Source organism: Pan troglodytes, chromosome 11, assembly GCF_028858775.2.
Source record: "Pan troglodytes isolate AG18354 chromosome 11, NHGRI_mPanTro3-v2.0_pri, whole genome shotgun sequence".
NCBI lineage: Eukaryota > Metazoa > Chordata > Mammalia > Primates > Hominidae > Pan > Pan troglodytes.
In genome coordinates, this window is record NC_072409.2 from 55079907 (window position 1) to 55094415 (window position 14509).

At 39.9% G+C, this 14509-nt stretch overlaps 1 protein-coding gene across 3 annotated transcripts in view; it reads right to left on the minus strand.

Moving 5' to 3' along the window:
* Positions 1-14509, minus strand: part of LOC112204071 (monofunctional C1-tetrahydrofolate synthase, mitochondrial-like) — a 151096-nt gene that overhangs the window by 128178 nt on the left and 8409 nt on the right. The window contains exon 4 of one of the 3 annotated variants that reach the window (XM_063787743.1): positions 6298-11099. The exons of the other annotated variants lie outside the window; for them this stretch is intronic. Within the exon in view, the coding sequence (XP_063643813.1) occupies positions 11088-11099 (12 nt within the window). The 3' untranslated portion in view covers positions 6298-11087. Of the gene's footprint in view, positions 1-6297; positions 11100-14509 lie in introns of those variants that run through there. 3 annotated transcript variants of the gene reach the window in all.

Below are 14509 nucleotides of genomic sequence, written 5' to 3' on the forward strand. Positions count from 1 at the left end.
GAGATGGGGTTTCACATCTTGGCCAGGCTGGTCTTGAACTGCTGACATCGTGATCCATCCACCTCGGCCTCCCAAAGTGCTGGGATTACAGGCATGAGCCACTGTGCCCAGCCTCTTTCACCCATTGAAATCTCATTTCAACAATTACCATCTTTTTTGAGTGGTATTTTTGAAGTTAGAAATGAATTCCCTATAATACATAGTGAGAATATTTATGGGAGCTTCCTAATTGACTTTCTAAACATTCTGCATTGCTTCTCATTTCCTTCTTTAAATTTTCTTCTACCTTGACTTCCTTAAGACCACTCAATGTTGGCCTCATGCTTTCATTTTTTTCTTTTTTCTTTTTTCTTTTTTTTTTTTTTTTGAGATGAAGTTTCCCTCTTTTCACCCAGGCTGGAGTGCAACAGTGTGATCTCAGCTCACTGCAACCTCCACCTCCCAGGTTCAAGAGACTCTCCTGCCTCAGCCTCCCGAGTAGCTGCGATTACAAGCATGTGCCACCATGCCCAGCTAATTTTGTATTTTTACTAGAGATGGGGTTTCTTCATGTTGGTCAGGCTGGTCTCAAACTCCCAACCTCAGGTGATCCGCCCGCCTCGGCCTCCCAAAGTGCTGGGATTATAGGCATGAGCCACAATGCCCAGCCCATGCTTTCTTTTTAATAACTCCTTGCTGCCTAATTTTTCATGTCCACTGTGTAAGTACTAGTCTTAATGGGTATTTCTTTTCTTACTATTCTGCACCAATGTTTCCCTGATTGACAATAGTTTTCCTGAAATGTATTCTTGGAATGGAATTCTATGATACGCTTAGAAAATTCTGCATACCTTATACTTCAGAATGTGTATGTAAAAGACTCCAGTAAATGATCCAGGGAAGCAAAAATATTTGTGTGTTTTGCGAGTTGTATTCATATGTGTATAAAATTCCCACAGCACTTTGGGTAACAATGCTCTGCACACTTTTCCTGTGCTCCTTTTATCCATTCCCACACTTCCAGCATTTCCTTTGACGTTTGATTTTCTTTATTTTTTTTTTACTCCAATATTTTCCTGTAGGTTTCAAACCTATATTTTAAAATGTCAACTGATTCTCCCCCTCTGTCTTCACCACCTGCATCTCAAATTTGACATAGCCATAAACACATTTTATATTTTGGCAAATAAATCTATTTCTTTTAAAGCATTGCCCATCTCAGCTAATGATGATAATATCAAGCCAGTCGCCAAGAAAATTTAGAGTATTTATACCTTGACTCTTCCTTCTAAATGAATTATTAAGTTCAGCTGTTTCTACCTTGAATTACCTTTCTATTCTGCCATTTCTCTTCTGTGTTGCTGTTAATGTTTTAATTTAGTCATTCATCACATCATGCCTGTACTGCTGGAATAATCTTGACTATTCTTTCTGACTTTTTCTTCTAACTGCATCTCAAAAACTTCTATCTAGAATGAAAATAAGTATATATATATACTATATATACATATATACATACACAATATATGTATGTATATAGTATAAGTATAGACATGCTATATACTATATATACTATATATTTATATACACACACACCCACTATGCTTTTAAAAATTGTTTACTTATGTCCCATCATTGAAGGGTAAAATACAAAATCACTGATATTGAGAGACATTCTCCTCAATCATTTAACATTTTCCTTCACAAACCTGTGCTGTAGCCACACCCAGAACAGGTTATGTTCCTTCAAAGACACACACACTTTTCTATTACTCTCCTTTTACTCCTTCTATTCCATCTGCTTAGACCATTTTTTACTTGTTTTCTGTCTATCTTCATTCATTTTTCAGGATCCAATTAAAATATTGATACAAAGCCTGAGATCTTTATATCTTCTCTTATTTAAATTACTGGAGCACCAGATAACTTCCTCTATTATAATTCTTACTGTATACAACCATAACTCTCATTTGAAAACAATGAATACATAATTATAAAATCAGATATATCATAAAATGATTGGTATCAATATGTGAAAAAAATCTTTAATGTTGAAAGTACAAGATTACAAGCCATCTGAAAGTAACTGAACATCAATCAGAGAAAAATGCTCATCAGTTTTTGATGAAACCAAAAGTAAGAGAATTTGGTATTAATCTACTACATCATTGGTAAATTACATATTAATTATTGTGAGAAAGAAATGATTGATGGAATTTAAAGAAAATCGGTTTTCCTTTATTTTTATTATTCTACCTAAAAGTATTATATCTAATTAAAATCATGATTTTAAAATCATCCCATCAAGTATGTCATCACACTAAAATCCATTGTATTTAATTTCTCAACTGAGAAATTGTATTCAATTGTATTCAATTTCTCTACTGAAAAATTAATATAAAAGCAATCACATAGCATTCAGAAATTAATAAATATTTAAAGAAATTAAACAGCATTAGATTTTCTTGTTGTAAAATTTTTTTCTTCTCTCAGTATGGCTTATGTCTCATTGCTTCTATTGAACATAGCACAATTCAAGTATTAATACAGCACCTTTATAAAAGTTGTGAATCTCAGAAATGAACAAGCTTACCTCCCTAGTTATTTATTAAAAGTTATAAGTCACTTTTTTTTAACTTCCTAATAATCTTAGAGGGGTATATTTTGTGTTTTTGTTTGCTATATCTTTCATAAAGAAGATCCCTAATGATTTGAAAGTTAGAACCAATTTTCTGAAGGATTGAGCCACGCTCCTTGAACTTGTGTGTTTGTGGGTGGCACACTATGTCTTTTGCAGACCCGGAAACTACCCCTTGGTATAGAACATATTTTCCTCCACCTGCCTTTTAAGTTTTTTTTTCAGCAGGAGTGGGAGGTTTGTGGTTGACCGAAAATAGAACGGGCTACAAAAGCCCTTCCTGTTTGATATTGAATCTGCTATTTGAGTCACCCTTACATTATGAACTGACTGTTAATTAACACATTTGGTAAGAGAATATCCTGATCTGCTTTGCATGTGAGGCTCTCCCAGTAATAAACAAAGAAGCATAATCAAACAAGATTTTAATTTCTCTATGCCCTGTTAGAAATTCAGATATAATTCAAGTCATCTTGGAAATTTTAAGTTGCATTCTGATGTCGTCTCTGTTCTGGCCATTGTGCAATTGGCCTTCAAATGTTGTAGTAGAGGCCAACTGATATTCCATTGTTATTCATTTATACACAGGTATATATATGGTGTGTGTACACAAATATATATATAAATATTCATATATGTGTACATGTGTACATACATACATATGGAGGTAATACAAGTTTGCATTGTTTTTAAAATTTTTTTACCCAAATTAACAATGACTCTATTGCATATCTTTATTGGTTATATCACATTTATATAAATAAATTTATATCAGTGACAATTTCCAAGTAAGTGAAATTTGAATTGGATTCAGGGTTTTATTTTTTTGAAATTTCCGATTAAAATTACTTGATTTTTTAAATTTTATCTTAAAATATTCAAGTCCCATTTGTAAAAAAAAAAATAGAGGATGAAAATGAACTGTGTCTTTATGAGTCACAAATTTTTATTTTACTTTACTAATTGTTAAAATAATATTTTTTCCATGAGGCATTTTATAATGCCCTCTTTATTTATTTATTTTTTTGGTGATGTATTTTTATTATTATTATTATTATACTTTAAGTTTTAGGGTACATGTGCACAATGTGCAGGTTAGTTACATATGTATACGTGTGCCATGCTGGTGCACTGCACCCACTAACTCGTCATCTAGCATTAGGAATATCTCCCAGTGCTAACCCTCCCCCCACCCCACAACAGTCCACAGAGTGTGATGTTCCCCTTCCTGTGTCCATGTGTTCTCATTGTTCAATTCCCACCTATGAGTGAGAATATGCGGTGTTTGGTTTTTTGTTCTTGCGATAGTTTGCTGAGAATGATGATTTCCAATTTCATCCATGTCCCTACAAAGGACATGAACTCATCATTTTTTATGGCTGCATAGTATTCTATGGTGTATATGTGCCACATTTTCTGAATCCAGTCTATCATTGTTGGACATTTGGGTTGGTTCCAAGTCTTTGCTATTGTGAATAATGCCACAATAAACATACGTGTGCATGTGTCTTTATAGCAGCATGATTTATAGTCCTTTGGGTATATACCCAGTAATGGGATGGCTGGGTCAAATGGTATTTCTAGTTCTAGATCCCTGAGGAATTGCCACACTGACTTCCACAATGGTTGAACTAGTTTACAGTCCCACCAACAGTGTAAAAGTGTTCCTATTTCTCCACATCCTCTCCAGTACCTGTTGTTTCCTGACTTTTTAATGATTGCCATTCTAACTGGTGTGAGATGGTATCTCATAGTGGTTTTGATTTGCATTTCTCTGATGGCCAGTGATGGTGAACATTTTTTCATGTGTTTTTGGCTGCATAAATGTCTTCTTTTGAGAAGTGTCTGTTCATGTCCTTCGCCCACTTTTTGATGGGGTTGTTTGTTTTTTTCTTGTAAATTTGTTTGAGTTCATTGTAGATTCTAGATATTAGTCCTTTGTCAGATGAGTAGGTTGTGAAAATTTTCTCCCATTTTGTAGGTTGCCTGTTGACTCTGATGGTAGTTTGTTTTGCTGTGCAGAAGCTCTTTAGTTTAATTAGATCCCATTTGTCAATTTTGTCTTTTGTTGCCATTGCTTTTGGTGTTTTAGACATGAAGTCCTTGCCCATGCCTATGTCCTGAATGGTAATGCCTAGGTTTTCTTCTAGGGTTTTTATGGTTTTAGGTTGAACGTTTAAGTCTTTAATCCATCTTGAATTGATTTTTGTATAAGGTGTAAGGAAGGGATCCAGTTTCAGCTTTCTACATATGGCTAGCCAGTTTTCCCAGCACCATTTATTAGACAGGGAATCCTTTCCCCATTGCTTGTTTTTCTCAGGTTTGTCAAAGATCAGATAGTTGTAGATATGTGGTGTTATTTCTGAGGGCTCTGTTCTGTTCCATTGATCTATATCTCTGTTTTGGTACCAGTACCATGCTGTTTTGGTTACTGTAGCCTTCTAGTATAGTTTGAAGTCAGGTAGTGTGATGCCTCCAGCGTTGTTCTTTTGGCTTAGGATTGACTTGGTGATGTGGGCTCTTTTTTGGTTCCATATGAACTTTAAAGTAGTTTTTTCCAATTCTGTGAAGAAAGTCATTGGTAGCTTTATGGGGATGGCATTGAATGTGTAAATTACCTTGGGCAGTATGGCCTTTTTCACGAGATTGATTCTTCCCACCCACGAGCATGGAATGTTCTTCCATTTGTTTGTATCCTCTTTTATTTCCTGGAGCAGTGGTTTGCAGTTCTCCTTGAAGAGGTCCTTCACATCCCTTGTAAGTTGAATTCCTAGGTATTTTATTCTTTTTGAAGCAATTGTGAATGGGAGTTCACTCATGATTTGGCTCTCTGTTTGTTTGTTGTTGGTGTGTAAGAATGCTTGTGATTTTTGTACATTGATTTTGTATCCTGAGACTTTGCTGAAGTTGCTTATCATCTTAAGGAGATTCTGGGCTGAGACAATGGGATTTTCTAGATGTACAATCATGTCATCTGTAAACAGGGACAATTTGACTTCCTCTTTTCCTAATTGAATACCCTTTATTTACTTCTCCTGCCTGATTGCCCTGGCCAGAACTTCCATCACTATGTTGAATAAGAGTGGTGAGAGAGGGCATCCCTGTCTTGTGCCAGTTTTCAAAGGGAATTCTCCAGTTTTTGCCCATTCAGTATGATATTGGCTGTGGGTTTGTCATAGATAGCTCTTATTATTTTGAAATACATCCCATTAATACCTACTTTATTGAGAGTTTTTAGCATGAAGGGTTGTTGAATTTTGTCAAAGGCCTTTTCTGCATCCATTGAGATAATCATGTGGTTTTTGTCTTTGGTTCTGTTTATATGCTGGATTACATTTATTGATTTGCATATATTGAACCAGCCTTGCATCCCAGGGATGAAGCCCACTTGATCATGGTGGATAAGCTTTTTGATGTGCTGCTGGATTTGTTTTGCCAGTATTTTATTGAGGATTTTTGCATCAGTGTTCATCAATGAAAATCAATATATATCATAACAGCTCTGTAAATGTTTCTCTGAGTTCTGTGAGCCATCCTAGGAACTTAATTGAACCCAGGGAGGGAGCTCATGCGAACCCTTTTTTTTTTTTTTTTTTTTTTTTTTTTGAGATGGAGTCTCATTCTGTCTCCCAGGCTGGAGTACAGTTGCAGGATCTCAACTCACTGCAACCTCTGCCTCCCGGGTTCAAGCAATTCTCCTGCCTCAGCCTCCCTGGTAGCTGGGCTTATAGGAGCCCACCACCACACCCAACTAATTTTTGTATTTTATTTCATTTATTTATTTTTTTGAGATGGAGCCTCACTCTCTCACCCAGGCTGGAGTGCAGTGACATGATCTCTGCTCACTGCAAGCTCCGCCTCATGGGTTCAGGCCATTCTCCTGCCTCAGCCTTCCAAGTAGCTGGGACTACAGGCATCCGCCACCATGCCTGGCTAATTTTTTTTTTTTTTTGTATTTTTAGTAGAGATGGGGTTTCACCATGTTAGCCAGGATGGTCTTGATCTGACCTCGTGATCCGCCTGCCCCGGCCTCCCAAAGTGCTGGGATTACTGGTGTGAGCCACCATGCCCAGCTTAATTTTTGTATTTTTAATATAGATGGGGTTTCACCATGTTGGCCAGGCTGGTCTCAAACCCCTGATCTCAAGTGATCCACCCACCTTGGTCTCCCAAAGTGCTGGGATTACAGGCGTGAACCACCATGACCGGCTGTGGATGTAGTTTTTAGCCAGGCAGTCAGAAGTATGCGTCTCCTGGACTTGGAATTAGTGCTTGAAGTGGGGCTGGTCTCATGGGATCGAGCCATCAATCTGTGGGATTGGACACTATCTGCAGGTAGACAGTGTCAGGATTGAATTGAATAAGAGGACACCCAGTTGGTCTCTGTGAGAAATGTTTGGTGTGTAAGGAAAAGCCCCCACACAGCCAGCCACAGAAGTGTGCTATTGTTGAGTGTGAGAGTACAAGGGAAAAACAGTTTGCTTTTTTGCTTTACAGTGGGATATTTGATCCATAGGTCTATATCTAAGCACATGAATAGAATGTGTTTGGGCCTGGTTTTTTAGTCTTGCTGGTCAGTAACTAGTTTGACAAGAGAGACTAGCACACTGATCCCAAAAGAACTAGGCCAAGAGCAGATAGGATTTGTGGAAACTTGAACCTCTTATTAGCTCCTTAAAAGACGTACTTTTCTAGACTTCTTTGGAGCCTGGGATTCTAGTACTGGTGAGTTTCCACCAGCAGCAGACTCCCTGAAGATTTGCTAGCCCTCTGCAGGGTTGGCAGGCCACTACCACATTTAGTTGGCTCCTAGGGTATGTTCCACACCAGACTTCCCATTGTGGGAAGGCCAAGAGAACTGAAGGCACAGTCTCTACTCTGGAGGTGGGGAAGTGGGAGAGGTGGTAATTTAATTAACAGTAGATGGTGAGTGAGGCGACTTGGTAAGGTAAGAGGACACACAAAGGAAGTAACTGCAGTAAACCTTAGCTGGCGGCACAAGTGAGGAGGTGTGCTTGAAAGAGAAATGGAGTGTCTGGAGGTGGGTGAGTATATTCTGGTAGGTGTGACAAAGGCACTGTTCCTCCAACACCAGTCCTGGGAGAGGCATATGATATGGTTTGGCACTGTCCCCAGCCAAATCTCATGATGAATTATGAGCTTCAGTGTTGGAGGAGGGGCCTGGTGGGAGGTGACTGGATCATTGGGGTGAATTTCCCCTTTGTTGTTCTCGTGCTAGTGAGTTCTCATGAGATCTGGTTGTTTAAAAGTGTGTGGCACTGCCCCTTCACTCTCTCTCTTTCCTGCTGCCATGTGAATATGTACTTGCTTCCCCTTTGCCTTCCCCATGATTGTAAGTTTCCTGAGGCCTCCCCAGCCATGCCTCCTGTAGAGCCTGCAAAACTGAGTCAATTAAAACTTGTTTCTTTATAAACTATCCACTCTCAAGTAGTTCTTTACAGCAGTGTGAGAACAGACTAATACAGCATGGGATCCCAAGTAACTATGCATTCAGAGAAGAAACACAGGTATGTTTGGGAACTGGATGATGGAAGGTACAGGGAAGCACAGTAGGTAACTTTCATGGGTCCTACACTCTACAACATATTCTTGGGGTTGGAATGAGTCAAACAGGAGACTGATGTCCAGGATGGAATTGGCTGTTTATGTTCCCAGGTGTAGGTCTCTTCCTTAACAGATCACGGTACCTTCATTACAAATGGCCTGGGAAGCGTACTTAATGCAGAAACCCCAGCAAATTCTTACAGGGGTTAGTCATGCAGTTATACATTTTCATTCTGGGATTTCTAGGGGCTTAATAAAATTCCTTCATTGGATCATTTAATCCAACATAAATTATTTCCCTACACCTACTTTATACTTGCTCCCTGATTTCATACCAGTGAGTATAGCCTGATGTAACTAAACATTCTGAATTTTCAGTGATACCCAGAGAAGAGTGTGATAACCAATTCTCTCAAAAGCGATTTACTGCAAATATTTTCATTTACAGTAAGTCCTTACTTAACATTGTGGATATGTTCTTGGAAACAGTGACTTTAAGCCAAACGAGGTACTGTATGGCTTCATAACTCAACTCTTTTTCCTATCAATTAGACTATGGGAAAACTGGTTTCGTATGCATTATGTCCTTTTGCTTAAAGTGGTAGTTTCCAAGAACCTATCAATGACATTAAGTGAGGACTTATTGTAATCTGATATCTGCGGGTGGATAATTTAAGGAACACATACATAGTTAAGCCTGTAAACTGCTGCAAGTTCCAGATATTATCAGTTCTATTTCTCCACAATTACAATTCCAGTTTTGGGGTTTCTTTTTGCTCATTAAATTTGAAAAGCCAATTCCAGTTTTAAAGCTTGACCCTTTTCTTATAACTTTTTTTATAACTGATAATATATCAGTTATATCAGTTATATTTCTTAGGCTTCCCACGAAACCCTCAAACTGACTCTGAGGGTGGCCTTGCTATCTAATTTACAAAACCGGTTATCTTGGTTTGCGTTCATTTTATTTCCCTTGCATACATTGCTTAGCTGCTTCTGATTATATGCCTCTTAGCCACGGCTGGATAGAAAACTGTAATAAGAGAAAAGTGTAACTAAGAGACACAGAAGAAAGAGAAATTCCATGAGCACCAGATACTTTTATGGGTGCCTTTTGGAAGCTCTAAATTGAGATGTATCTTTGTTGTCAATTTATGCTATGAATCCAAACAAAAAATGGGGGGAAAAGCAAGTAGGCTGTAGATGAAAGTGGAAGAAGAAAAATGAGTCTCTCTCTCTATATATATATTACCAGTTGTATGAAAGTATATGAGTCAATATTCCATCAATACCTAGAAAAATAGTAGATCAATATGCTGATTTTAGGGGTGGACACAAAAGTGTTATAAGCGTCTTTTATCTTTTCTTTTTTCCCTCCTTGACTCTGAAGAGAAACACCATTTTTCTACGTATGCAAAGGGTAAAAATTCAGAACTAACACGCAGGGATTAATAGCAGTGAATTGCAAACTCAACTCAGTGGTATAGTACCTGGCAACATTATTACTCAGCATATTTCCCTGGCTGAGGCTGATTTCATTTAAGGTAGTTTTATACTTGTGCTAAAAATAAGTGTACATCCCATTAAGGGAGAAAAGATCCTCTACACAATGGATTGGACCTACATAACCTTATGTACCAGAGAGGAAAACATCATTCTCATGAGTCACAAAGCTTTCTTCTTCTTGTCAATATGATAAACAGTTTCCGGAAATTGAGAACGACGCTGGTTACTTTCCTTCCTCCTGAACATGCCACACTGAAGAGACAGGGATGACTCCTTCCCTATGGGACAGACACACATGTAGCTTTCCCTGGGTTGTGGAGGAAGGCATGGCCACAACACCATCGGCAGCCTGCTGCAGGGACCTCACGATGAGAGGAAGCAATGGATGCCTGGGCCAGGGAAATGCATATTTGGGAGAAAGCAGGAAATTCTGATGTAGAGATAGGGAAGAACCCTGGGGAAAAGGACCCAAGCTGGGCGGGGAGGAGGAAACCACCAGGATCCCAGGATCAGAGAAAAAGGACACAGGGACACAAACAAAGTGAGGCCAGATGGAGAGGGCAGGCTCACGGGGAGAGCAAGCTCACAGGGAGAGCATGAGCCAAACCTGGCTTATTTCACACTCATCAGAGAGACTGCACAGATGGGGCCAAACCAGGGCCCAGGAGCATCGGAGAGAGGAGGGCCATTTCAAAGACTTTTGTAAAATAAGCTCAAAGTTTCTTTGTTTATTTGTGGGTGTGGGAGTGGAAATGTAGGGAAAGTGAAGAGAGTGGGGAAAAAGGGATGGGTGATTTTGTAGGCAAGATGCTCCCTGAGGAGGTCCTGGTGGACCTGCTGTGCGGAGTGGCGTTCTGCACACTCTCATATCATGGGGAGCGCATGACTACATTACTGCTTACACATCTCCAAGTGCAGCTTGGGGGGTGAATGTTTAGTTGTCTCACTGTAACTGTCTAAATCTCTGGAAAATGTGAAGGGTCATGCATTTGATTTAAACCTATGAGGTCTGAATGAATTCTCCTCCATGCCTAACCGAGTGAAGCAAGTATATAACCAACCATGCATCCCTAAGCAGGGCCGGTATGAAAGGGAGGAAACGCCTCCCCACTGAGCTCGCAAAGAACTTCATCACTGACCTGAATCAGATCCAGCAGGAAATGAAACACTGAGTACATACTTTTACAGTAGAGGGAGGGGGACGGAAAACAAAGTGAGCTGAACTGAAACGTGAGAAAGAACAGAACGGCAGTGAGTCCACGGGGCAGGGCCACAGCTTTCTTTTTTCATGGCCCTCAGTCCAGTAACCCCACCCGGCATTCGTAGCGGGTGACATCACTGATGCCCCAAACATGCTCCAGCAATTTCCTGCTTTCCAGAGTCCAGCCGAGCAATGATGTCAGTGGTGCACCTGGGTAAAGATATGGCAGGGCCGGGTCACAGGGAGTGGGGACAAAGGCCAACCCAGTTAAATAAACTGCTGGTCTTCTAGGGCCTGGTCCCTAGGCAGGCTTCCACCATGAGATAGGTATAGCCCAGGCCAATCCCAACAAGAGGAAAAAAAGCATGTACTTGGCCGGGGGCGGTGGCTCACACCTGTAATCCCAGCACGTTGGGAGGTTGAGGCGGGTGAATCACGAGGTCAGGAGTTTGAGACCAGCCTGAACAATGTGGTGAAACCCCGTCTCTACTAAAATGGGAAAAAATTAGCTGGGCGTAGTGGTGGCCGCCTGTAATCCCAGCTACTCGGGAAGCTGAGGCAGGAGAATCGCTTGAACCCGGGAGATGGAGGTTGCAGTGAGCCGAGATCATGCCACTGCACTCCAGCCCAGGCAACAGAGTAAGACTCTGTCTCAAAAAAAAAAAAAAAAAAAAAAAAAGAATGCACCCATGCAGTGCCTCCTGTCACCCTCTGCCCAGAAAGGGCACAGGGGCCAGGGTGAAAGAGTTACAGGAAGACAGAGGGAAGGAAACCATGCAGACATAACCACATGGGGGCAGGCCCTAAGCTGCTGGGACCTCCACAGTGTATCCCTTTCCTCCAACTGGGAGACGGAAGCACCGATGGTCTTTCTCTACAGTGCCAGGAGCCACCCTTCCCCCAGAGATACCCTACAATCAATGACTACCATCTAAATGCTTCTGGATAGTTTCATTCCTTGTAGATGATATTCCAAATATTATAATTTGTACTTCTCCACAATTACAATTCCAGTTTTGGGGTTTCTTTTTACTCATTAAATTTGAAAAGCCAATTCCAGTTTTAAAGCTTGACCCTTTTCTTAAAAGTTTAACTTCTCTTTTTATTCAGGCTTCCCACTAAACCCTCAAACTGACTCTGAGGGTGGCCTGGCTAATTTACAAAACCGGCCAGGCTGCCTAACCCCTAGATTCCAGCCCAGAGTGTTGCCATAAATTGCTGTCAAGACATGCTTCTATGTCCCATGTTTGCCAGTGAGAAAAGGGTTCATATTCTAAGTTCTTCAAGTCTCTCTCACTGCCTCAATGTGAAGTCAATGGAAAACAGTCAAATACACCAAAAATTAACTTCAAATGGATATCTGCTATGAATTCCAACTTGGTTGGACACCTCTCCAGGCCAACTGTTGTGAAAATGCATTGTTGTTTTAAAAAACACTGTGAGAGATGGCTGGGCATGGTGGCTTACTTGAGGTCAGGAGTTTGAGAACAGCCCGGCCAATATGGTGAGACCCCAGTCTCTATGAAAAATATAAAAATTGAGCCAGATGTGGTGGCATGCACTTGTAGTCCACGCTACTTGGGAGGCTGAGGCAGGAGTATCACTTGAACCTGGAAGGCGGAGGTTGCAGTGAGCCGAGATCATGCTACTGCACTCCAGCCTGGGTGACAGAGCAATACTCTGTCTCAAAAAAAAAAAAAAAAAAAAAAGAGAGCGAGAGAAAACACTGTGAGAAGAAATAAGTCAATCACCCCCTCTCCAATGCCCAACACAGTAAGCAAGAAGGGCCCAGGAAAAAATTAACAGGGAAAAACAATCTTGCATTTGCTTAGTGGAATCTGGGGTTTGCACACATTAGTCAGAGATAGACAAATCATACTGAATACACTTCTTATAGAAACATTCTAGCTCTTATGGCCTTTCCTTGCTGTCCCAACTTTTGAGGTGCGAAAACACAGCAACACAGCCAGGACCGGCCAGGTGACGGCACGGAGCCCGCTCCCACAGGCTGTGTGTGTGTTCTCACTCTCTTGCAACTGGCCTGAGTTAAGCCTTCTCCCCAAGCACTTGCAGTTTATCATCGCCCTATTTACTGTATTTTCATGTTATAAAAGTGATATACACCCAACGTAGTAATTTGATCTATACAAAAAAGAGAAGAAAAAAAGCTACTCATAATATCACTGTCTAATTGAAGGTTTTGGTGTAGTCTTTCTAGTCTTTTTCTATATGGAATGTAATTTACTTCTCAAAAATATCATTTCATATATTTTGCTTACATATTAGCAATTTTGTCATGAAATTTATGCCAACTGATTAAACAGCCCTTGTAAATTACAGAAACTTAAAGACAATATCAAAACAATGTGACCACAAGACAAAGACCACCTACTACTAAATTATTTTTGGCATGAGATTATTTTTTGAGAAGTTTTATAAACTATTAGGTTTATTGAACACTATAAACTGTAATCCTTGAAAGAATTTTGGAAGCATACCATAACAGGGTAATTTGTATTAGAATATAGGGTTGGAAAACCTTAAAAAACAACTTGCTCATTTCTTCCTATATCAAAGATTTGTATTAGAAAATCTATTTCTTACAAAAAGATGTACTAAGTGGTATTATGTCAGTCAAGCATCTTGTATTATTTTCTAGCTTTCAATAATATGTATAATGTCATAAAAAAGAGGGAAGAATACACAAAATACATATGAAGCTTACTAGGAATGAAGAAAGTTATTTTAGGAAGGAAAAATTGGTTACCATCAAGGAATATGGAAAACACTAGCAATGCATGTAAGAATGACCTCAAAGGTCTTAGACATCCACGAGCTGGGAATGCTTGTGCTGGGTGCTTCAGTTACAACAGCATGGGGAAGTTAAATAGACTAGTGAAGCTGTTACACCAGTTAATAGTATTTATTATTATTTGTGGCCACCAATGCCAATTAAAACAATAATTAAATAGAACATGAGGAAATAATTCAATGGTAGGAAAAAAAAATCTGGCCTACAAGTGAACATGGAAAGTAAAAGTAAATATTTAGAAAGTGAAATCAGGAGCGGAAAAAAGCTCCAGCATCTCACCATGGGGTCTTCCAAAGCCAGCAATACTGGAGATGTTTATTGTTCAAAGATGGACTTGCTTGGGTTGGGATTCTCCAACTAGAGCCAGAGGGGAGATTCTCTGCTTCCCTTGAGGACACAACAAGAGAGGCTTTCTTATAAAGCCTGCCACATTCTGTGCCTGTATTGTTTTATTTACTGGAGTCTATCATAAGGCCTGTGAGGAAAGGACTGAATCTCTTTCTCATAGCCGTTGGGCTGATGGCCCTGCGTGCTGTAGGCATTTAATAATTCACTGAGTAAATGAATGAACCCTGCAGGAGATTGGGAGCCTTTCTGATCTTGAGGTCTCAGTTTGGACTATCTTTCTGGAGTGGATAGACGAATATGTTTTTCAGCAGCACTCTAATAAGCGCACATTGGGTGACTAAGCAGAAGAGTGATTCGTTTTGCTAGAATTTTCTCACCTGCAGGAGCCAGTCCCCCTGGTGTCCCCATTCCCTGTCCCCTCAGTCATCTCAGCAGGAAATTACTATCCTGTCTCCCACAT